We start from the raw sequence: 24,812 nt of genomic DNA, 5'->3' as shown, positions 1-24,812 counted from the left end.
GGTAACTAAAGAGAAAATCCTTACACAGAGAGCTACCTGATATACATGAAAGAATTACACTAAGAACATCATTTTTAGGTCAAAAAGGCATTTTTCCACCTCATAGAAACTGCAAAGTTTGAATCTGACGTAGAGACCCATCCTTGTCTCCTCCTGAAAAGGGATCTTGACTCGAAATTGTCTAAGAGCTCAATAAAAGAAAAGAAACTGTCCGAAAGCTCAGACCAATACAATAGTAAGAGAAGGGTGCCCAGGGTGCCCGCTGATGGGAGGAGTTCCCGAGCCCAGCCCTGGGGGCCTCAAAGGTTCAGGGGCCCAGTCAGATTGTGCCAGAGAGCAAGAGAGAGGAACTGGGGTGAGCAAGCACTGTGGCTTTGTCTGCTTCCTGTTTCAGCAAAGCTTCTGTGTGAAAAGAAACACAGTACCGAGAAGGGAAATGCTAAGGGGGCACAAAGCCATGAACTGAGAGCTTGCACTTTACTCAGCTACTGTCTTGCCCCATCTGAGACCAGAACCAAGATTTGCCCAGGAGCTGGAAGGCTTTTCTGAGCTGCTTGGGTTGGAGCCCGAGACCTGAGGTAACGGAGAAGGAAGACGTTTTTTGTCCAGGTTGGGGGCCTCTGACTCTGGGGTGGGAGAGAAGACTGTCTGTCACCCAAGCTTCCTTGGGCTGAAGGGGGAGACACGAGAGTGGACGGTGTAGTGTAAGCGTGTTGGGTGTTGGGTAACCAAAAAAGCATCCTGTGTTGGTTTCCAGAGCCCCTGGCCACAGCACAGCAGCAGAGCTTCCACTGCTCCATCCGTTAGCTTAAACTAGAGCGAATCAGATGACAGGTTTCAGGCTACCCAGTGACAGGGGCTTCATTTAATGACCTTTTCCATTTCCCTTCAAAACAGGGATTCCCCAAAACAAGAAGCTGCTTTTCCAGCCCCTGAGGTGTACACCTTTGTAAGCTCACACTGAGAGCTCTGGACTAGGAAGGCCTAGACCATGCAGGAAACCATTCCCTGCACACAGAGCCAGGAAGGAGCAGCAGAGACTTGGAGAGCCAGCAACAAACCACTGTCAGGTGAGGGGCCGTGCCCTGATATCTCCCTCTGGCAGGTGAGGAGAGCTTCCCACAGCCAGTGCCTCGTCTCCCCCGAGCTCCAACTGGGCCCTGTCATTCTGCCAAGGGGCACCCCACAGAGGCCAGAAAGCCCGGGCAGTGGCCCAGTGACCTTTCTGTGAATCACAGAGGGACCAGTTCCTTTTTCTTCTTTAGCCCATCCCTGCCCGTCAGCTGTCCTCCGTGTCCTCCGTGTCCTCTCGTGTTTAAGCAAATCAGAACAGAATAGTCCAGATGTCCCAGGAAGCTGGGTATGATTCCCCTCAGCTGTCCACACCAAATCGACCAGGGTGGGGCCCTGGGTGGGGCAGGAATGCTCCCTTCTCTAAGGAACCATTTCGACTGCAACGCCCTACTTGGGTAAGAAGCCCCAACATCTGCCTCTCAGGAAGCAGAGCAGGGCAGCGTGCGTTTCAGCACACCAGTACAGACAGCCTGGTGAGGTGCAGAGACCTCTCTGTCTCCTCCATGGCCCTTCCCTCTACACAGTAGGATGGTAGGAGGATTCTCCAGAAGCAGGGATCTGCCTCCTCTACAAAGCCTGCCCATTACCTGGAGCCATGCAGGGTGGGACCTAGCACCCCACATTTAATGGTGGGTGCAGGCAGGCGGGCACCCATCTCTTCTCTGCCTTTCTACAAGGCCTAATCAAGAAGGTGGTTGTGTCCAGATGCAGAGAAGTCCTTTCTCTTGTGGCCCAAACCCAGAGGTCAGGTGAACCAGAGTAGTAAACACGATTACAAGCCGGGGCCAGCATTTTCTCCTGTGGTACACAGTACCCCTTCGAAGAGAAAAGGGATGGGGGTATTAGAGGACGGGGTTCTTAGTCCTAGGGGTGCTAGGTTACCTTGGGGCCTTTGTCTCATAGCACTGAGTCTTCAGTAGCTGAGATCAGCAGGAAGGGGTCGTCATAATCATAGCTTATCTTTACTATCATTGCAGAAGGCTAACATCTGTTGTGTGCTGTGCCAGACACTTGATGTGCATTTTCTCTTTAATCCTCATGACCTCATGAGGGAGATTCTCATTTTACAAATGAGAACACTGAGGCTTAGCACACAGGGAGGAGGTGACAGAGCCAGGACATGAAGTCACACGGTTTGAGCCCAGACCCAGGGCTCCCCCACCTCCCCATCCACGGCAGAATCGCCAGGGGCTATGGCACAGGATGCCGTGGTGTAGATTCTGGACACGGAATTCTCTTGTACATAATCCCAGTCTCCGCCATCCAGGCATTTATAACTTAATATGAATGGGCCCCTCAGATCCTTATCTAGGTTTTTAAATAAAGAAAGTGGCAGGTGGGAAGTCAGGGGACCCCTACAGAGTGAGCAGGAAAGCCTAGAAAGAAGGGAGAGCCATCCATGGATGGGACCACAGGACAAGCACTGACCACCTCACAGCTCTGCTTGGTCAAGGTCAGCCCTGCCCAAGACCAGAATACGCCCCTCCAAGCCTCGAGTCAGGCAGGTGAGAGCGTGCAGGGCTTGACCACTCTCCGGGAATGAGACGTCCCTGCCCAGGACCCTGGGGAATGAGTGGTGTGATCAGAGAGAGCAAGAGTCCTGCAGAGAAGCCCGGACGGAGCCAGCCGGCAGCGAAGTCCCCATGAAGGGGCAGAGGCTGCCTGTTGAGTCTGCTTACCTATAAATAAACCCAAGGGGCCAGAGCTGGCTAAGGCCTGCTCCTGGTGACCCTGGGGTACCCTTCTCTGACGCACCCAGGAACTATGTTTCCCAGGGTGGTGGGTAGTCAGGTTGTGGGACCCAGAGGAGTAGCGGAAGCTGTAAGGGGGAGTCTCCCTTCCTGCCCAGTCACTCCAGTGATGAGTGGACACAGGGCACAGAATTTCCAGTGGTCAGGATCCAGCTCAGCCAAGTCCAGCTCCAACTCGGCCAAGCTATCAGAGGGTTTAGGAGACTAAACAAATTTGCAGAAGGTAGGTGAGGGAGAGAGAGAAGGGCACAGAGAAGGAAGAAAGATTTGGGGGGTATGTGACTAGCAGGTAAGGCCATGTAAAGGGGCCACAAAGTGTGGCTTCTACATGAAGGCCTAGGGACTTTTGGTTACTGTTTCTGTTTGTTTTTGTTTCATTTTTGTTCGCAATAGCCTTATCCAGGTATAATTGTGTGATTGCTGGTTTTGATGGCACAGTCTGTGTGTGGGCTAAGGAAAGCAGAACTGGCACCATACTTAGCTTTGACCTGGAGGTGATTCCAAAAAAATGGAGCACTCAGCTTGGAGAGTTATTAAGCTGGAAGCTCTGAAATGGGTTCCACCAGCAGTGGGCACGTGGCAGATGCTTGGCCACTACTGATTTGAGCTGATCTTCACCTGAGAGTCGGAACCTGGTCCTGGGCTGAGAGTGGGATGCCCAGGAATTCCTGACTGGAATAACCAGGGTGGGGTTTCCGTCCTGGACCTAGCCGAGGGCCAGGCTCACAAGTTAGCTGCGAAGGGCTAAGAGGAAAGCAGAGGGTGCTGGTCTCAGGACAGGCCGCAGCTTGGGGGTCCTGGTTATCCCTCCAGGCCTGGACAAGAGCCACTACCTGATCCAGTAACAACTTGGCCAAGAGAGCTGTGAAGACACTGGCTTTCCCTTTAGATGTGGGGACAGGGAGCCAATTGAAGACGTTCTCTAGAAGTCCCTGGAAAATGAACACATCCTCGCGATCCAAAAGGTTACAAGCTCATGATAATTTTTATTAGTTATTTCTCACGGTCTCCTGACTTAGAGGTAGGGTGAGATGTTTGGTCAAGGAAGAAGTGGCAGCCAGAAAGACCTTTCCACTTTGCAGAGGAGGAAACACAGGCCAGAGAAAAGCAGAAATTAGCACAGAGACTGGACCCAGGAGTCCTGACTCCCAGTTTGATGTCATCGCCTCCTCAGTTCTCAACCCACACGTATGTGCTATTCCTGCCCCCTGTCCAGGGAGATGGCCATTTTTCTGCCCATCTCCTGACCCCTCCCCTTCTCCTCCCCCTTGGCATTTGGCAGACCCACGCAGCTATTCCCGGAACTGGAAGCCAAGCACAACAGGTGTTCAGGTCATAATGATCAGCCCGGACCCCAGGCCTCCCCCTGGCTTGGCCCAGTGGGCTGAGAGCTATGAGGCCAAGTGTGAGCGCCGGCAGGAGACCCGTGAAAGCCGCCGCTGCCGCCCCAACGTGACCACTTGCCGCCAGGTGGGGAAGGCGCTGAGGACCCAGCAGAGAGAACAGCTCCAGAGAGCCCGACAGCAGCAGTTCTTCAAGAGAAGGAACCTGGAGGTAGAGGAGAAAGGCAAGACACAGAGCTCCAGGGCCAGGGAGCAAGGTCTCTCCAGGAGGACAGGCCAGGAGACTGACCTCAAGAAACCTTTGTCTTGGGCCAACAGGACCCCTCCCCCCAGACAGCAGGTGGGCCATGTCGAGGGACACACTGCTTTGGGGGAAGGGTGCTAACAGGGTGGGTGGGGTCAAGGTCACGAAATGATTTAAATTGAGTCCCTTCTTCCTCAGTCATATAGCAGTCTCCCTTAGCCACTTACTCACTCAGAGATTCGTGTGGTTGGGGTTTTGTTTGTTTGTTTGTTTAGCTATTTTTTGTTTTACACTTGCCTTATAGGAGAGAAAAAATAATTTTAGAAACAATTCCATAGCTGATTCCTAGTATAGTATCAGTTCAAATTTAGGCCATCTATGCATATCGTCTACAGCACTCCCTCACCCATCAGTCAGCAAGAATTGACTGAGTTTTATTTATGCCAGGTACACAGGCCAATCTTCTTGATACCTCTCTCTCTCTCTCTCTCTCTCTCTCCTCTCTTCTTCTGTGAGGCTATTTCACCCACCCACCTTCTCTCTTTCTCTTGGATCATTCCAGCTCTACTAAGCTCACTGAGTCAAGGCTTTAGCTGGTCCAGGAAGCCTTCCCTGGCTTCTCCGGGCCACCTCTGCTCACTGCGGTCCTTATGAGGTTATAAATCCTCTAAGATTAAGTAACTCTTAGAGTGCCCATTAGTCTGACCTAGGAAGAAGCAGTGTTGGCAAAAATCAGGGTACGTGGAAATGACCTCAGCCAGCAAACTAGCTGTGTCTTCCTATCCACGTTGTGAGCACGTTGACAGCAGGGGTGCTGCTTTCCCTGGAAACGCCTGGCATTGTGCCGTCCCTGGGTAGGTGCACGTCAGGGCTTCGGAACTGGTGGGTCTGTTGTCCACAATAGGAAGCGTTGTTCAGAAAAATGCACCTTGAGCCCAACTGTAAAATAAAACCAGCTGTGTACTTTCTAAGGCAAGAAGGTTTCTGAATGCTTTTCGTTGAAAAACAAATTTAAGGAGAAAAAGGTCAGAAAACACAGTTAGCTAAAGAACTCCACCTGAGCCTGTTATCTTCAGCTTGGGGATTGAGTCAGTCTCCAGGATTAGGTACCAGGGCATTCCTTAGTCTTTTAGTGTGATGTTACAAGCGTAGAATTTTTGAGTGTGCGAGAACAAAATATAAAAAGAACGGACTAAATTGTGGCAACTACTACTACAGCCTCCCTACAACTCCCTACTTTACCTTCTCTTCACACACACACACCTCAGCAATATTCCACCTGTTACTAAGAGGAAGGAAGCCACCTCTAGAATACAGAAGGGAGCTTAGAAACCATCTACTCCAAACTCATTACACAGACAGGAGACCCAGACCTGGAAAAGGCAGGCTATCAGAGCCTGGTCCCCCCACTCCCCGCTCAGACTAATTCTCTTTCCATATCACCATGCTGGCTGTGTAAGTGGCTGAGACCAAACAAGGTAGGTCAGGGATTCTAGAGAGTGTAATTGGAGACAAGCCCAGCTTCTGATTTGCCTATTCTGAGGAGAACCATTCCTGCCAGCCGGGACAAGGTAGGGCTAGGGCAAATAACCTTGTAGCTTCGAAGGTTTCAAGGGGTTACTTGGGTCTTCTGGACCTGCAGTTTGATCATTGGTTCATCTTTCTGCAATCAGCTGGAGAATCCTATTCTAAATGGCTCTGGGGTTCCAGCATCCCTCACTTGCTTTCCAGGTGTCAGGGACCAGCTCTGAGGTCTTTCCAAAGCAGCAGCATCCTCTCTCAGACGTCTGGAGTGATCTGGCTGACCACCTCCCCTCCCAAGCAGGGAGCCTTCCACCACAAGACTTTCCCATCAGGCAGCCACCCAAACACGACCGTGGTAAGAGCAGAGCCTCCCTCCCTCACTGGGGCCTGCAGAGAATCCTGCCAGCCCAGTCCCAGCTCGCTGACAGTGGAGGTCCTGCACCCTCCCCACCTCCCCCACGTCCTCCCCTGTGGGTTCTGAATCACCTTATCTTCCATCTCTTAGGCACCCAGACAAAGGCAAAAGAAGCACAGCCAACAATTAAGAACGATGCCAGTCAGCAAACCAAGTGAGTTTGAGCCTGACCTCAACTCCCTCACGTCCCATCCAGTCCTCTCTCCTAAGCTTGAATACCCTCACCAAGTATTTAGAGGGAACACAATGATTTTCCATGTCTGCCTTAATTAATATAGAGAAAGACCTTCCCCACCTTACTGGCTTTTCAAAAGAGATTAGAGAAGGAAACAAGCCATTGCCTCCTGATATGCTAGTTTCTTTAATCCATTGTCATTTTTTGTTTTCACTTCTCTTCCCAGTTATGGAGTTGCAGTTCTAGATAAGGTAAGAAATTCCTCACCTTGCAGGGATTGAATCAAATGGCTCCTCCAAGCTCTGACATTCCGGAATTCCATGATAAACTCAGCTGGGATGGAAGGGCACCTGCTCCCTGGACGGGCATAGACATGGAGGGCTGGAGGGAGTCTGTCTGAACCAAGGAAGAAAGTTAACGCTACACAAGCCAGCCTTGGCTCTGGTTCCATGTTCCTGGACTTCAGGACAACTAGAGCCTTGAATACGTTTTCTTTCTCTCCAGGAAATCATCCAGCTCTCTGAGTACCTCAAAGTAAGTAACATGAGCTCGCCCCTCCGCTTCTCCATCCATCTAATCCCTCCTCCGCGAAGTTAATCTTAGTCTTTTGCGTTTTGCCCCGTAGGAGGCTCTACAGAGGGAGCTAGTTCTAAAGCAGAAAATGGTGATTCTCCAAGACCTACTGTCCACCCTGATTCGGGCCTCTGACAACTCTTGGAAGGTAACGGATATGAAATCTCTGTTTGGACAAAGCTCAAGGGCTCCTCAGTGTGTCCATTTCATTCCTTCCATACCGTCCCAGCAAAAGAAGGGGTTTCCTCACTACTGAAGAGGCAGGCGGTGGGGGGTGCTGCCAAGGCCTAGAGGTCACACAGCTCACAGTAATATACGGAGGGGCTCAGCTAAATCCAGCATCATCAGCTGAGGGCCATGCTACTACCGTGTTTCCCCGAAAATAAGACCTACTCCGAAAATAAGCCCCAGTTAAGATCGTCAGCCAGACGGACACATTTAGTACATTATGACGATGTTCCAGAGAATAAATGTAGATTGTTGTACATGAAACAATAAGACATCCCCTGAAAATATACCCTACTGCGTCTTTTGGAGCAAAAATTAATATAAGACCCGGTCTTATTTGGGGGAAAATATGGTATAAGACCCAGTCTGATTTTCGGGGAAACATGGTACACACCCAGGAAAGGCCCAGAACCAAAAGGTTTTTTCAAATTTATTGGAAGGAAAAAAGGAAGATCCCAGTACATTTAATATTACTGCATGTGGTACATGTCAGCTCTTTTTGTGTGGGATTCACACCAGTATTAACTCCAAGCCAACATGCACCTACTACTCAGCCCAGACGTGACTGTCAGAGTGGGAAGGGACCTTAGCGATCATCTCGTCTAATTTTCTCATTTTGCCCACGAGGAAACTGAGTGTCAAAGAGGGCAAGTAACGTACCCAAAGTCACACTGCTGGTCAGAGGTAAAACAGGAACGAAACTTCAGACCTCCTGGTTTTAGTCCATTCATTCAACAAACATTCATAGGTCATGTTCTCTGTACCAAACTCTGGAAATAATGAGATTAATTAGACAGGGTTCCCGCTTTTAGAGAGCTTACGGTTTTTGTCAGGGAGACCAACACCTAAACAATGCAGAGATATGAGAAATGAATTGTTTTCAGGGTATAATAGTATAAAAGAAGGAATGAATAACTCTAGAAAAGATGAGAACGAGGGAAATACTTATAGTTATGTAAGTATTTTGCAGGCAAATGTGGAAGAAGGAAATGAATAACTCTAAATATAGAGAAGGAACTCTAGAGACTGAATATAGAGAAGAAACTCTATTATTCTAGGCAGGGGATACAGCAGAGGCAAAGACCAGGAGGCATGATATAGTCTAGTGCAATGAGTCACCAACTTTGTAATCTCAAGACCACTTTGTACTCTTTAAAAATGTATTGAAAACCTCCCAAATTTTATTTCTCCTGTTCTGCTGTCTCCCTCCCCCAGACCCCCCCATTCAAACGGTTGTTTCTCAGTCTAGTTGTGTGGGACACAGCTCCCTGGCCCGTGCTGGGATTATGAGCCGAGCTCACAGCAGCTCTCGCTGGCTGCGGGCCACCCCCCAGCCACTCATGGCAGCACACAGTGGGCCGCGGCAGCCCAGCTCCAGGGAGAGCTGTTGTTCACAATCTTAACTGTCGAGGGTGCAGCTCACTGGCCCATGTGGGGATCGAACCGGTGACCTTGATGTTAGGAGTACTGCGCTCCAACCACCTGAGCCACTGGGCTGGCCCGAAAACCTCCTACATTTTTTATATTTACCATATTAGAATTTACCATATTAGAAATTAAAACAAGAATCTTGATATATAATCCCAAGATTAATACAAATATATATTAACTTAAAAGTAACAACAGTAAATCCATTACATGTTAACTACATTCTATAATTTTAAGAATAAGTATATGTGTATTTTTTTTTTAAATAGTGACAAGTAATATTGCTTTAAACTTTTGCAAATCTTTTCAATGTCTGGCTGAACAGAAGACAGCTACATTCTCATGTTTGCTTCCGCATTCAATCTGTTGCAAAACATTGTTTTGGTTGAAGCATATGAGGAAAATCTGGCCTCATACAGATCTGTAGTTGGAAAGGGAAGATCTTCCTTGAAAAGGTCTCAGGGATTTCCAGGGGTCCTTGGACCCCACATTGAAACCTAGGGTGTTCGGGGAGCTACAAGCAGTTTGGCACCAACAGAGCATTAAAGCACCAGGTGCAAAGAGAGAATGCACAACCTCACAGGCGTCCATAAACATCTAACCTACCACATGGATGGCTTGTGCTTAGACAGAGAGATGAAACGGGAGGACGAGGAACAAAACTGAGATGTTTGCAGTGATGTAAAAAAGATTTCCTAAGCTCAGCCCTCCCTCCTCACGCCTGTCATTGTATCTGGGTTTAGGAGTCTATGTTCACGGCCCTTGATTTAAGGAGGTCATTTTCATCAGCAGACTCGGAGCCCGGGGCAGACAGCTGTGCATACCAGGTGGTTTCCGGTGCTGAACTAAATTGAGATCGGCTCACTCATTTACTCAACAGACATTTAATAAGTCTCAGCTATACACTGGTCCCTGTGCTACCAGGAAAGAAAAGGATCCTTGCTCCTGAGCAGCTCACACTCCAGCCAGGAAGAGAGACGTATAATAAACAACTCTAATACCGTGTGATAAAGCTATAACAGCAGTGTCTACAAAGTGACACAAGGAGAAGAGAAGAGAGCCATTATTCTGCCTGAGCTGGAATAGGGTAGGCTCTACAGGACAGGGACCATTTTAGCTGGGTCCTGAAGGATGAGTAGGAGTTTGCCAGTACACGAGTGGTAATGATGATGGGAAAGAAAAAGCAGAAAGGAAAAGAAATCCTAATGATTACAGGGGTAGGTATGACAAAGCATTAGGTGTAGAGGAGTGTGGCTGAAATGAAGGGATCATCATGGCAGAGTAGTTCCATAGATAGAACCAGAAATGGCCTCAGACAGACCTCTAGAATTATGAGGTTTAAACTGTTTTCTGTTGAACAGGATAGCTCAAACTTATGGACTGCACTTTAGAGGGAAAACACAGCTATCTCAGGTCCATGAGATTTTGTGCTACGCCCAGTTTGAAAAACACTGCTACAGACCATTCGCAGGATAACAAAGGAACTATGCTTTATTCGGGTTTAAAGTCCTACGATGTCTGGCCCACCCTTAGAAGGAGCTCAATTAATGGCTCTGGAATTGCACTGAAAGTCAATGATGAGACCCACGTTTTAAAAGGTTCTCGGACAACAACAAGGACCTTGGCTCTAGGTGGGTGTGGGGGTGGTGAAAATTCTCCTAATAGCCCAGGTAAGACCCAATCAGAGTTGAATTACATGCAGCAGGCTTGGTGGGAATGGGGACAGGATGGTGAGACATTTCCGAGGTAGACTCTGAGGGCCAGTTTCCCTCCATATTCCAGCAGGTGAGCAGAAGTTCCTCTGGTTATGGTTTGTTCCCTCCCTCCTTCCCATCCCTCCTACAATTCACCCTTTTCTTTTTCCTCCTCCCCATCAAACCCCCAGCTTCCTGTTTTTAAGAAAATAGTGTCAGACTTTTCAGTTAATAGCTCTTGCTTCCCCAAAAACATTTCAACCTTCTAGCCTTTCAATGAAAGGGCAGCCCCAGTCTGTGATATCTAGGGAAAACAATTGGGAGAATGTGGCAGAATGGGGACTCTGACATTCAGCCCAGGTCAGGCCTTTTTTTTTCCCATTTGGTATCCATGGTTTGAATCTCCAACCCCACATGCAGAGAAGCTCACTGCAAACTCTGTTAGAACCCCAACAAGGGAGTTGACTCTGGGCCTTTTGGATGCAATAGGGCCTAGGGCACTACTAAGACTCTAAACTGGGTCTAACCTTAGAGCAGAAACAGTTCAGGCAGAGAGAAAGTGAGCTCTAGAATTGGGCAATACAAGAAGGAGAGCTGGGCACAAGTGGGTCTTTAAGTTCCGCAAAGTGGAAATGAGATCTTGAGATGACAATGCCACAGGGGATTGGCTGCAAGTCCTAAGCCACTCTGCTACAGCAGAAACAAACCGTGGGCTGGTGCTTCTGCGGTGAGGTGCTAGTGTTTCTAGAGAACAGATCAGAGGCAGGGGAAAGCCACACAGAAGCAGGAGCTGAAGCCCTCAGACCGGCACCAGGTGTGTATGGCCTCTGCCTTGCTTCCTTTTCCTAACGGGGGTACTGTGCTCCCTAACCCCTGGGCTCCAGAGATGCGATGGCCCCAAAATGTCCACAATAGGCCTGTAAAGAGTGCTTCTGCCCACATACTGTACTGGGCTTCTTGTGGGGTGAGCTGGGGCTCAGACCAGGAAACTATATGCCTCATTTGCAGTAACTTGGCTGCAACTGTCTTGCCTGCCTTGGGGAGTCTGGGAAGGCAGAGCTGTAGACAACATATTTTTTTAAACCCAGGCTCGGGTTGCCCTTCATCCCACTAAAAGGACTATCCTAAATTGTCTTCTATTGCAACATGAGTGGAAAAGTAATCTAGGGTGCGGCTAAAATACAAAAACAGTTGGAAGAGGCAAAATATTGAATTAAAACCATAGTAAGGAAGAAGGAGAGAGAGGAGCTACCCAAAAGGGGTAGGAGAATGGGGAAAATGTAAGAATATGCCCTGGGCTGGTCTGTTTTCTTCCCAAATATAAGCAAGATAAACTTTAAACTCAGTGGGTTTGATTGCAATCTGCATAGTAACAGTTTAAGCAAAGGAAAATATTCAGCATCTAAAGGAGAAATGAAGCAGGAGGTGGGGGTGCAGAGGGAGTGGATTTCAGGACCTGTGCACTGACAATGAACAGGCCACTCAGGGGAACGCAGCCCTGTAACCCGTTACTCCGAAGCCCGGAACAGTGGAAGTCTTTGTCCATCTTTATCTGTCCCAAAGCCCTGTGGTTATTGTACGTGCCAAATCCCTGACTCTCGGCTCTCACACGAGACATTATGAAAAACATTAATAGCAGGAGACACTTTGAAAAATTGTTTTTGGCAAAGCCTTTTGCTTTTGCAAGGCCCGGCTGAGTAATACAGGAAGCAGAAAAGGTGGGGGCGCCCCCTGGCCCCTGGTTAGAAGAATCAGCCAAACAAGAGCAAAACAGGAGCTGTAAAGATACCACTTCCTGCCTACCCCAGGTGCCCTGAAACTCACTGAGGCTGCAGACCTCAAAACAGAGTCCCCTGCTCTGCCCCCAGGCTGTTATACACCAGAAACGTTATGAGGGTTGGAAACATCCAAACCACCTGACTGAGAGGAGCCATGGCGCCTCAGGCCTGAAGAGAAATATAATTTCTAGACCTCACCGGTGTCCCACAGGGCCTGGTTGGAGAAAGCCAGAGAAAGAATACGAAAATTCGTTGTTCCTAAAGAGATCACGCCTTTTCTCTGGGAAACTAGCTCTTGATGGCACCCTCTCCCCTACCCTGTCCAATTACCCCCTAGCCCATATCTCAAATCGAACTCAGGGCCAGAACAAAGCCCCTACCTGGGCAAAAGGGATAAGTCTATACACGTAGGTGGAGGAAGAACAAAGAAACAAGGAGGTTGTTGGCTACTCGGTTGAAATACTGAAAAATAGAGAAACAGAGAAGAGCCCCTTTTGCTTGCTTTTCTCCACCCTCTCCCTTGAGATTAGCATCCCCCTTGGAATGTGCAAAATGCCATTAGACAGACCAGCTTATGAATAAATAGAACGTGGCTTTCTGGGCAGCCCTCTTGCTACTCCCCACCCCTCACCCCTCCACACCCCACACACCCTACATTAATCTCTCTCCTCCATTTCTTGCTCTCAAAGAATTTCTCATCTTGCGCACAATGGCGTGGGGATACGGAGGGGAGTGTGTTAGTTTGCTAGGGCTGCTATAACAAAGTACCAAGGATGGGGGTGGCTTAAACAACAGAAGTTTATTTTCTCACAGTTCTGGAGGCTAACGGTCTGAGATCAAGGTCTTGACAGGGTTGTTTTTTTCTAAGGCCTCTCTCCTTGGCTTACAGACTGCTGTCTTCTCCCTGTGTCTTTACATGTTCGTCCCTGTGTGTCCCGATGGCCTAATCTCTTCTTACGAGGAAGGACACCAGTCATAGTGGAATAGGGCCCACCCTAACCGCCTCATTTTAATTTAATTATCTCTTTAAAACCCTATTTCCATTCTGAAGGAAGCACTGCGGATTAGGGTGTCAACATATGAATTGGGGGGGGGGGGTGAGGGAGCCACAATTCAGCCCATGACGAGGTAGGGGAGAGAATGTATATTCCTCCTGAAAGGGGAGACCCCTTTAGTCTTATTGGCCTACTCATCTGCAATACAGGTCCATGTACAAGACTGAGAACAGGTGAGGTGCACAGAAGAGCCTACACAGGGGAGAGAGGTAATGAGGTTCAAAAACGACAGCTTAGAAGCGTTCCTTCAAGTGGACCCCTGCTATGATCCCCCCGAGCCATTTCGTAGAGAACCTCAAAGTACAGAGAGGACTTTGGGGACCAGTCTGATTTTTCCTTCTCCTGTTGCAGAAAAAGAGGAAAAGATCCTCTTTTACACAAACATCCTTTGTCATCTTTCCTCCTCTACCTCTTGAAAGAGTTTGGTTCCCCACTGAGCGCAGACTATGTTCTAGGCAGCAGGCTGGAAATACAGAACAAAACGTTTTGTACACTGTAGTTTGGCCCACACTCATTAACTCATCCCATTTGTTCCAGGGACAGCTCAATGAAGACAAACTAAAGGGCAAACTGAAATCCTTAGAAAACCAGCTGTACACCTGTACCCAGGTAAGCATTCTGGAGAACACACCCAGGCCAGGAACCTAGAATTAAAGGAGAATGCTCCAACTTCAATCTTACTAGAAATGCCACCTGATAAAGACTAATGCACCCATTCCTGATCACCCAGTTCTGGCTTTGCCATTTGCACTTTGATCCTCAATTTACCGTATGTCCATACTCTGTCTCCATCCTCCTCTTTCTTTCTCCAAGAGTCCTTCCCTTTGCACTCTGGGAAGGAATCCCAGCACCAAGTGCGTTGCCAGCTCCAGGGGAACCTTGAGAATACCTGGAACTGTAGGGAGGGACCCTTGGTAAATACGGTTCACACCATCCCGATATACCTGCACAGGTCCCAATCTGTGAACAGATCGGTGGGATGTTCTAATGAAATTTTGCAAAATGGTTTTTATTCCATGGGCAACTTTTATCTTGTAGCAACCCCTGTAAAAGACTGCCTCTTCGCTTTCCTGTGACACAGTTATCCCGCTTCAGCAAGCTCTTAATTTGTCTGATCTTGGCTTGCATGAGATAGAAGGAAATCAGCTTTCACACTTGAGAAGTCATATGTTTCTGACAGGTGGGGAGATGTCATTAAGAGAATGAAGCAGAGCAGGCAGCCTGTTTCCATCTGGAGTTAGGGACACAAGGTGGACCTGGCCACATAGCTGGAGTCTTGCAGGAGAATGGAGTTTTCAGTTTATAGATTTGCTGATCCACAACTTTTGTGTTTTCAGTGTGACCGACCTCCTTATTATTTAGGCTACTGCTTACCCAGCGGACAATCCAGAATTGACAGTAAAAGCTGCCTGCCTTCCCCAAAATAACGGGGCATAAAGATGAAAGGCACGGGGAAGGCAAGACCCCCAGTGGATTTATGAAATTGCTTTTCTGGTTTCCTTAACCCTGCAGATAGGAGGAATTTTTTAATTGCAAGTGTATGAATTTTAAAACATTAACTGAGTTTACTGGGGATTTCTCAGATCCTTGAAGCTACAAAGATTTAAAAAACAAAAAGAACAAAACAACAACAAAAACACATGTTCCCATTCCCTGCCCTGAAAGTGTTCAGTCGTATAAGGGAGACAGATGAGTCAACAGAATGGAAAGAGACATGCAGCAGATACTAGGAAAACACCAAGAAGAGCCACCCAATCCACGATGAGTTGGGGCGTGGGGTGGTTAATCAAGACTTATCAGAACTTACGTGATTCTTGGGCTGAATCTGGAGCATGAGTAGAAGTTACCCAGGGAAAAACCATGGGTAAGCAGCTCTAGGCAGAAGCAGCTCTATGCGGAAAGGCAAAGCCAGAAGCACAGCGCTTAGGGAATCTGCCAGCAGTTCGGCTTGAGTGGAGGCAACATGGGATGAAAGTCTGGGCTTGTAAGTAGCAGCCATGCCAGGGAGTTTGGCCCTGATCCTTAGGACACTGAGAACCCATTGAGAGGTTTCAGCAGGTTGTGACAGGATCAGATTTGCATTTTGGAAAGAGCCCTATAGTTGCAAGAGCTGCAGGACGCAAAGAGATTGAAGGGAGGCAAGTCTTAAAGATAGGAAGACTATTACCCTGTTTCCCTGAAAATAAGACCTAGCCGGACAATCAGCTCTAATGCATCTTTTGGAACAAAAATTAATATAAGACCCATTCTTGTATTATATTTTGTTAGATGAGACCCGGTCTTGGATTATAGTAAAATAACCGGGTCTTATATTAATTTTTGCTCCAAAAGACGCATTAGAGCTGAGTGTCCGGCTAGGTCTTATTTTTGGGGAAACACGGTACATTAATCCATGTAATAGTATTATTAGAGCCTGCACTAAGGCTGTGGCAGTAGGAAAAGAGGCAGATGTGAGCCGTAAGGGAGGTTGACTTGACAAAGGTAGGTAACCAACTGATGACTGCGAGAAATCAAGATGACTCTGCTTTAGGGCCTAGGAGACGGGTGGGGAATAATGCTAGTCACTGAGAGAGGGGCAGTTTAGAAGGATGATTTCCCTTTGGAAATGTTGGCTTTCAAGTGCCTGTGGAAGGCGAGGGGAAATGCCCAGCAAGCCAAGGGCAGTTGGTTATCCTCACTCCTCTCACATCTCCTGAGGCCTCTCCCTGCCCACCTGCAGCCTAGAAGCAAAGTCCCACCAGGTGACTGGTGTCTCTGCCCTGTGGGCAAGGACCGTGTTCTTTTCATTTCTGTATCCCAGCTCAGGGTCTGGCACACAGAAGCTCAATGTGTATTTGTTGAATTGCATCAAATTTACAGAAGTATTCCCCTTGGGGAATGAAAAAGGTGCTAATGGAGATGGAAGACCAGAAAAACAGCTATGAACAGAAGGCCAAGGAGTCACTGCAGAAAGTGCTGGAGGAGAAAATGAGCGCCGAGCAGCAACTGCAGAGCACACAGGTGTGGGGATGCTGGGTGGCGGCGCTTGGGACTGGAGACCCGGGGGCGGCTCTGGGAGCCAGCTCCACCACCCCTGGGACCCCCCCCCCCCCCGCCCAGGTACGACCGTCTCCCTTGATCTCCCTCAGCGGTCCCTGGCTCTGGCTGAGCAGAAGTGTGAAGACTGGAAGAGCCAGTACGAGGCTCTGAAGGAAGACTGGAGGACCCTGGGGACCCAGCACAGAGAGCTGGAGAGCCAGCTCCATGTGCTGCAGTCCAAACTGCAGGTACCAGGCCCTGGGGGTGGGGAGGTGGGGAGAGGAGGCAGTATATAGGGAAGGGGGGTTGGTGACAGCAGTGATGAGAGGCTGCTGCTGTGTTTGGGGCCCAAAGGCAGCTGAGAGCACCTGGCTTTCAGTTCCTCACTCACTGCCCACTTTGTACCAGTTCCTCACTCACTGCCCACTTTGTACCAGACTCACTGTTTTGGCTCTGAAGTTTAATTTTGAGTTTAGCAAGGATATCTTCACTGCTCATGCAAACAAAGTGTTCACTGGAATGATACGATCCAAATGCAGAGGGATGGAATAGTCATCAGCCCACTGCCATATCCCAGCCCACTCTCTGCTCCCATCCCAGGAGAGTATCCAGTTCAGAAATGCCCACTACTGGCATAGAACAAATGTCACTAATTTACGTGTAGGTTGAGTATTAACTAACACAGGCTGCCACATCCTGGGCATTCTCAAGGGTTCCATCATTTCCGATCTGCGTTACCATGGAGAAGGTAACTAACCCCCTGAGCCGCAGTTTCCTCATCCCTAAATGAGGAGGTCAATAATAACAGTTACATCGTAGGATTATTGTGAGGGTTAAGTGATCCATGCAAAGCACTTAGCACAATGCCTGGTGCATAAAAGCCCTCAATAAATATTAACCATTATTTTTCATAGACTTTACTTCCTTGGTTTGGAATTCTGAGGACCTGCCTCAAGGTTTATCTTTATAATTCTACTGAAGCAGGGACTGAATACACAGCTCATCTAAGAGACAGGGTGTCTTATCAAAGGAGTAAACCTAGCTGGCCACTGCATTGCATCCACATGTCAATAGTTGTTCTCTTCCTCCCCCCACCTACAAGGCAACTCTTATAAAGGTCTTTTTAACCTCAATACCTTGTGGGGAAAAAAAAAATTGATCGTGCTAGAATGAAAAGTGAAAACATCTAAAAATGAAGATTTGGTGTTCCTTAATTTGGTCCTTTACCCAAATGAGTCCTTTATGAATATAAAAAAAAATATCTAATGCATGTTTGTTATAAGTGTGAGGAATAGAGCAGAGCAAAGGCAAGTACTTAAAAATAAGAAACTTCCCTAGATTTGTATTTCCCTAATACTCCTTCTAGCTCTAAAATTCTAGCTTTCCTCTCCCCTGGGCTCAGCCCCATCCTCCACCCTAGCACTGACCTGCCTGCTCGTGTGTCGGCCCCTCCCGCTCCTTGCAGGGAGCAGACAGCAGAGACAAGCAGATGAACGAGGCTCTTCGACTTTTGGAGACCGAGCACCAGGAACTGCAGGCCAAGATTGAACACCTGCAGGGGGACAGAGACCTGTGCAGCTCAGACACCCAGCACCTACAAGGTACCCTTCTCCTGGAGGCCTCTGGCAGATTGAGCCCAGGGAAAGCAAGCTGGGTGGAGAAAAGGGCTTCAGCCATTCATTTGTTTAGTTGGCTTTGAGATTTCATTTTACCTTGAGGGAAAGGCAGGGCTAAAAGTTAATTTCTCGGTACTAGAGAATCTTATAGTATCAGCTCTTTTCCAGCCCATCCCTCTGAGCCAGATCACAGCTGCCCCAGCATGTCACATGTGTCAAAGCTGCAATCCCAATTTGAAAGGGCGAGTTCAGTGGAAACACGAGGCATAGTGAGTTTCCATCCCCGCCTCTGCGTCAGCTGAGAGGAGCAGACTGTGTGCAAATACCACACTTCATTCGACCCCATGTTGCTGATGCAGATGAAATCCAAGATACCTGGGTTACCTCTTCAGAAATGGGACAAGTAGAAGAGCTACTGCCACTCGACACATATCAGAGGCCATGACAGGACAGTCCGTTACAAATTTCCATCCTCAGGTGTTGAGTTCATGAAGTCTTGGGTTCTTCTATTATGGTTTGCATTATTTTGTTTTCAGATCAACTAAGGAGATCAGAAGAAGAGAAACTCACCCTGGTGACCAAAGTACAGCAGTTGCAGAGTAAGTTTCCTTTCCAGATTCTGAAGGTAGCACAGGTGGCTTTTTGCTGTTTCTGGGGATCCTGCCACACAACAGGCATCCAGCGGTATTGGGGGCCCAGGCTTTGGCATCTCCTCCACCTCTGTGCATTTTCAGACCCTATTAATGTGAAGTAAGGTCATTTATGTAGCTCTTCACAAGTTATATATTAGCTTCTGTCCTTTTTTTCCCCCCAGGACTTTATTGGGGAACAGTGTGTACTTCCAGGACTTTTTCCAAGTCAAGTTGTTGTCCTTTCAATCTTAGTTGTGGAGGGTGCCGTTCAGCTTCAAGTTGTTGTCCTTTCAGTCTTAGTTGTGGAGGGCGCAGCTCAGCTCCAGGTCCAGTTGCCGTTGCTAGTTGCAGGGGCGCAGCCCACCATCCCTTGTGGGACTCGAGGAATTGAACTGGCGACCTTGTGGTTGAGAGCCCACTGGCCCATGTGGGGATCGAACCGGCAGCCTTTGGAGTTAGGAGCACGGAGCTCCAACCACCTGAGCCACCGGGCCGGCCCCAAAGTCCTTTTTTTTTTTTCTTTTCTCCTTCTATGCCAATGACAACCACCAGCATTTCCCCCAGAACTGCAGATTTTAAAAAGTATTAGGTTTTTACGGGGCGGCCGGTTAGCTCAGTTGGTTAGAGCGCGGTGCTCTTAACAACAAGGTCGCCGGTTCGATCCCCATATGGGCCACTGTGAGCTGCGCCCTCCACAACTAGATTGAAACAAGTATTTGACATGGAGCTGATGGGTCCTGGGAAAACACACTTAAAATTTTTTTTAAAAAAAAGTTTATTTAAAAAAAAAATGTTAGGTTTTCTAAGGCAGTTCTCATATTTCCTAACTTATTATGTACATGAATATGTCACATAGACCTCTGTCACTCGGAATGGTTCAGAAAATAAGCTCACAGTACATATGCCTCTGTCCACTTCAAAACTACATATTGAGGCCAAAAAGGAAAAAGGACTGTTCAGGTAGACAATTTCTGAAAAGCTGGGGAACCTAATTAACAGCTCTGCTGGCTGCCCACCACCTTAACCAGACACCCGACACAGAAGTTTCAAGCACACAGCAATGACTAAAAGAAAAGAAGAACACCACCAGATGCCGAGCTCGCAGCGCTAAATGGGCAAGAAGTCACTTCAAAATCATGCCTTTATTTATTCAATACATATTTATTGAGCCCCCACCAAGTGCCAGACATACTAGATATATGCACTGAGGATACAGCAATGAACTGACACGGTTCATTTCCTCGTGAAGCTTACATGCTACGTAAGCTCTGCAAGAGAGTATGGAGTTTCAATGAACAAACAAACATGTGTCAGGTAGGAATACCTGCTACTGAGAAAAATAAAGCAGGTTTAAGGGAAAATAGTTGCTATTTTATACAGGGTCATCAGAGAGTTTTTCTTCTAAGATAACACTTAAGCAGAGACTAAAGCTAAAGACAAAGTATGAAGAAATATAAGGATGGTGCATTCATAACAAAGTACCACAGACTGGGTGACATAAAGAACGGAAGTTTATTTTCTCACAGATCTAGAGGCCAGAAGTCCAAAATCAACATGTTGGCAGGGTTCGTTCCTTCTCAGGGCTGTGAGGGACGGATCTGTTCCAGATGGCTGTCTTCTCCCTGTCTCTTCACATGTCTTCCATCTATGCGTGTCTGTGTCCAAATGGTCGCTTCTTATAAGGACGCTAATCAGATTATGTCCCATTTTAACTTGATTACAGCTGTAAAGACTCTATCTCCAAAAAGGCCACATTCTTAGATACTAGATGTTAGGACCTCAACATGTGAATTTAGGGGGATACAATTCAACAGCTAGGAACATCTTTAATGATCAAGGTTCTAAGCCAAGTTCTGAAAAGACACTGCAGCAAATATGCCAGCATAGACAAGTTTCTTGTGTTTTCCAACAGGTCTGCTTCAGGATCAATCCTCACAGCTTCTAGAACAGGAGAAACTCTTAACCAAGAAAGGTCAGCAAATTTACTTCCACAAATTCTAAGATATTGCTCTTTCCTTGCCTGCCTAGAGGCAGGGGTATGGACTACGTGGCCTCTTGGGAGTCTGTTAGGTCAGGAACCAGGGGAAGCATTTTAAAGACCAATCATTGGCTCTGAGAACACTTCAACTCGTTAGCCTCCTATCCTGAGAGGTATATAAACTGTGAAAAGGGACTTCTGCCCCCTCTGAAAACAGATGTCTGTGTTGAATATTTCAATAAATTGATTTTGAACTCAGGATTTCATGTCAATTTTTACACTTGACTTTCCAAATCACCTCCTACTTCCCAAGTCTAAACCCTGCTGCATGCAACAGTCACCTCATCTTAGCCCTTAAGAGTCTGCTGCCTTAGCTTCCTTGGAAGAATTCATCATGTATCTGGAGAGAGCAAAAGCGCCTCACTTATCCATTCCACATGGCCCTTTCTCATCACAATCACTGGCTAAAATACAAGGCAGAAATTACTATGCCCACACGGTAGGGATAAAATGAAGGTCGATGGTCACACAAAGTAAGGGCAGCTAAGACAACAATCCAGAATTTCTGACTCCTAGTCCAGTGCTCTCTTCACAAGACTAAGTAAGACTTCCAGGTGTCTGAAAAACCATCCTTAACCACGGAAAGATGAATTCTAGGCTATGATTGCCATTTTCATGACTGAAATGAGGACAGAAAGGGAAGGGGGTTATAGTGAAGCATACAGCACATCTCCCAGACTGACTAGACAAGATGCGACCTATAGTCAGAGAAATTGGATTAATAAAGATTCCCTAAATCTGGCATTAGGCAGGACTAGAGGTACAAGGAAAAGCAAGATTTTCTTGTCCTCAAGGGGCTCAAATTCCAGTTCTGTCCAGGCTGAGCAGGGTCCCAATGGGAGTTCTTTCAAAGTCTGAGAATTCCACGCATGCAGTCTAGCCAGGGACAGGCTGCCCTTTTCCCTGCCCTCCCTTCCTCACTCCTAGGGGATCTCTCAGCAACAGGGCCCTTCCTCAGAAGTGTGGGCCTCACTGTCACTGAGAATCTGGCTGCTTTTTTAGATCAGGCTCTGCCTGTGTGGAGTCCAAAGCCTTCCCATAACGAAGTGGAGCCTGAGGGTCCAGGGAAGGACAAAGACTGGGATATCAGAGATCAGCTGCAAAAGAAGACTTTGCAGCTCCAGGCCAAGGAAAAGGAGGTGAGATGTGACCTCAGGGAGTGAGGCTCCGCCCACAGGGGTCCAGAGAGCTTCTGGGAGGAAACCGAAGAACAGGGATTTCAACAACTAGGTTGTGATTGAACACTTACAGGTATTTATTTGCCTGTAAAAAATGTCTTTGCTTTTCGGGTTAACTTGTCAATCTTTTCCCTTCCTTATTTATACCAATTTTAATTCAAGGTTCTGTTAAATAGATACCTTTTGGAAAGTCAACCTAAACTCAAACACATTTAATAAATATATTAACTCCTCAAACCCTGTCCTACATTGAGTATCTTAAAACTTTATAGTCTTTTAAGTAACAAAACTCTTCCTGTCTAGTCCTCACAAACATAGCCCTGGCTCCCAGCAAAGAGACTTGTACTAAGGTCATTTCTAGGTCATCTGTGCTATAAAAACTTCCTTTTTGGGTGTCCCCATTTACAAAGCATTTGTAGTGTCACATGAAAGCACTTGCATGTACAATATATGGTACAATATGCATTATAAACAATCATGTAAATGAACACATTCCGGACAAACTAGGTGAGATAGTAGAAAGGTAAAATGAAATCTGAGAAAGGCTGGGAAGGGAGGATGGTGGTAAAAATTTCAAATGAATGAAGGGATAATTTCCAAAGGGCCCTCCCTCTTACCTGGGCTCTCCCCCTGACAGAACTGGTGATGACCTTGGTGGTATTCTCCCCCGCAGTGCAGAGAACTACGTTCAGAGTTAGACAACCTCAGTGACGAGTACCTCTCCTGTCTGCGTAAGCTACAGAACTGTCGAGAAGATCTGAATCAGAGCCAGCAGCCACCTGCCAGAGTAAGAGGGTCTATCCTGCAATATAGCCCTAGGGGATGGTGGGACGATGCCTCTTTAGCCAAATCTTGTACATAAAATTTATCAGCCCATGACATCTGGCCAGCCTGTTCCATCCAGCTTGGTTTATACAACTCTTGGCAGTATAGCAACCATGGAAAGACACACTGGCTTATGCATCCAAGCTTCATTTTCATGGAACTCTTATGCCTGAAAGACTATTACCTAAAGTATAAATGGTGTTCTTTTAGCCTATTACGCATAGTGGCAAGGACTGGATGAGGAGAGCAAAAGCATTGAGGAATATGAAGAGAATAATGTAATTCTGCTATCTTCCGCCCTTGATTGGTTATATTGGTATTTAAGTATCTGGCCTCTGTTGGCTGTGGTTCCTTTGACCAGCCATCCTGGTTTATGGACCAGTGACCACCAGTAAAGTGGTTTTATCCCAAGGGAGGTGACAATGTGAGAAAGGGATATAAACAGCTTTTTCTCCTCCACCAACCCAACTGGGTTTTCCATTGGGCTAGAATGCAAGAAGAAAGGTTATTTTTGCCTGTATCTTCTCCAACCAACCCTCTTTCTCTTTTCTCCCTCTCCCTCCCCAGAGGCAATGGGGCCGATGGCTATCGATGCTGATGGTGATGATTGCTATAGCACTGGCCGTGTTCCTGAGCAACAAGGGCAGCCTGATCTGAAGAACCTGCGACAGCTGCCTTGGGTGAATATCAGAAGCAAGAAATTTAATTAAAAACTCAGCAGGTTTGGGTACATTAACATGTGGGTTTTCCCAACTCCACTGAGATTTCTGAGTTTATTATTATTTTTTAACCTACTGTAAAATAAACAGATAAACGTCACTTGACAGTCTCTCTTCCTCGGAACTCTCCATTTATTTCTATAGACACGTCACATCACAAATATAAGACAGCTGAGCATCCTGGTCTAGTCTCCTTAGTCCAGTTCAGTTGGAGGTATATAAACATGCAGTCAAGCCCAGTCCTACTTTCTGGCAGATATTACCCACACAAGGTAGGTGTACTTACAATGCTACCGTACCGTACCATACGCAGCATACAAGAGTGTACTACTTGTCTCCACCACCCTTCTTCTCCACAATCTCTTTATCTCCTATCCAGTGAAAACGGAATAGACATCTCAGCTAAGTCAGGAGGCCTCCCTAGTAGAAAAGGCAAGTATGTACTTCCAATACTGCCACCACCACCACCTGTCCCCATGCCCATCACAGATGTGGCCTATTGATTACAGCATTCGTCTCGAGTGTTCTCAAGATACTCGGAATTGGCAGTGGAGATGATTCCTATTTGCCATCCCTGATCTACAACTAATTATTTACTGAGTACCTTCACATGGGAGTTAGTCAGAGGGCTACGGCCGGCAGAGTGACTATCTCAGAGGAGATGCTGAGGTCAGTGAAATCATTCTGAGTCCTACATCGAGTTCTAAGGTCCTTCTCCCAAGTGTTTAGAATGTCCATCAGGGCTGGGAACAAGCTCTCTGGGACACTAAAAGAATAGAGCAAGACTGGGGGTTGACCAAGTAGCCATGAGATCCGGGCAGTGAACACCCGTAGAGGGGTCAGGGCTAAGCAGTTGTCATCTCCCTGGTTCAAGTGAAAGGTATAGGGGACAGGATAGCCCAGGAGGATCCCAAATACAGTACAGAGATTCCAGTCTGAGGAACAAAGCCTGCTGCGGGATACTGCCACGGATAGGTCCCTCTGCCTCCCCTGCAAGTGCGTGATGATCTCAGCTATGAGGGACTTCAAGTCCTGAAGCTGGTCCAGGGAGCGGACACGAGGGTGAGGTAGGGAGCTGGAAACATCCACAAAGGCTATGGAACCAAGCAGCACCCGCTCCAGGTGCTGACATACATGCTCAGGACTGACAATCAGGCTGTTTTCTCCAATCTCAAGGATGTGAAGTCCCTGGGTCAGGAAGCCCAGGCCCTGCAGCTGCTCCAGAAAGCTCTGGAGCTGGGATGCCCCTGCACAGTTGCAATCATACAGCAGAGCTGGCTTCAGTCCCCGGGCCACAGCCAGTACCTCTCCAGACAGATGAAGGCAGACAGTGCGGGGAAGGCCCCGTTTCTTTCCCATACCCAGGGTCTGCTGAGCAGCTGCCACCAGCAGCCGAGGACTTGGTGTTGACATGGGATCTGGAAGCAACATCAAGCATGGCCTCCTTAACTAGCCACAGTTCCCTCCCCTGGGCCACAGCTCTGAGCTCCAGACACTTGAGGGC

At 47.6% G+C, this 24,812-nt stretch overlaps 2 protein-coding genes across 9 annotated transcripts in view; one reads left to right on the top strand and one right to left on the bottom strand.

Annotated features, from left to right (window-relative positions):
- Positions 1-24,812, bottom strand: part of LG17H1orf74 (linkage group 17 C1orf74 homolog) — an 84,204-nt gene that overhangs the window by 57,667 nt on the left and 1,725 nt on the right. For 3 of the 7 annotated variants that reach the window (XR_012492814.1, XR_012492815.1, XR_012492816.1), the window contains exons 2-3: positions 7,988-8,097; positions 6,794-6,922 (exon numbers count right to left, since the gene is read on the bottom strand). Coding sequence is in view for 2 of the 7 variants with exons in the window: in XM_019714483.2 (XP_019570042.2) it covers positions 23,930-24,739 (810 nt within the window). In the remaining 5 variants the exon portion in view is untranslated. Of the gene's footprint in view, positions 1-3,794; positions 5,352-6,793; positions 6,923-7,987; positions 8,098-19,671 lie in introns of those variants that run through there. The other 4 variants (XM_019714483.2, XM_019714484.2, XR_012492813.1 and 1 more) reach the window with 3 other exon arrangements.
- TRAF3IP3 (TRAF3 interacting protein 3) lies at positions 347-23,408 on the top strand. Of its 2 annotated transcripts, XM_019714476.2 has the most exons (17): positions 348-578; positions 898-1,070; positions 4,108-4,508; positions 6,144-6,291; positions 6,442-6,505; positions 6,753-6,777; positions 7,031-7,060; positions 7,152-7,247; positions 13,820-13,891; positions 16,142-16,282; positions 16,411-16,548; positions 17,766-17,901; positions 18,453-18,515; positions 20,461-20,520; positions 21,589-21,725; positions 22,438-22,551; positions 23,157-23,408. In XM_019714476.2, exons 2-17 carry the CDS (start codon positions 992-994, stop codon positions 23,244-23,246), a joined length of 1,794 nt encoding a protein of 597 aa, XP_019570035.2. In that variant the 5' UTR covers positions 348-578; positions 898-991; the 3' UTR covers positions 23,247-23,408. The 2 variants fall into 2 exon arrangements, with proteins under 2 accessions (XP_019570036.2, XP_019570035.2); XM_019714477.2 differs by lacking the exon at positions 20,461-20,520 and having other exon boundaries at positions 347-578.

This window comes from Rhinolophus sinicus, linkage group LG17 (genome assembly GCF_036562045.2).
Source record: "Rhinolophus sinicus isolate RSC01 linkage group LG17, ASM3656204v1, whole genome shotgun sequence".
NCBI lineage: Eukaryota > Metazoa > Chordata > Mammalia > Chiroptera > Rhinolophidae > Rhinolophus > Rhinolophus sinicus.
The sequence above is the reverse complement of the archived record's forward strand: the minus strand, read 5'-3'. Positions and strand labels throughout refer to the sequence as shown.

Coding starts and splice junctions, on each gene's coding strand:
- TRAF3IP3 (XM_019714476.2), top strand. CDS start 992: ATGCAGGAAACCATTCCCTGCACACAGAGCCAGGAAGGAGCAGCAGAG. Junction 7,248..13,819: donor CCTCTGACAACTCTTGGAAG/GTAACGGATATG, acceptor CATTTGTTCCAG/GGACAGCTCAATGAAGACAA. Junction 16,549..17,765: donor TGCTGCAGTCCAAACTGCAG/GTACCAGGCCCT, acceptor CGCTCCTTGCAG/GGAGCAGACAGCAGAGACAA.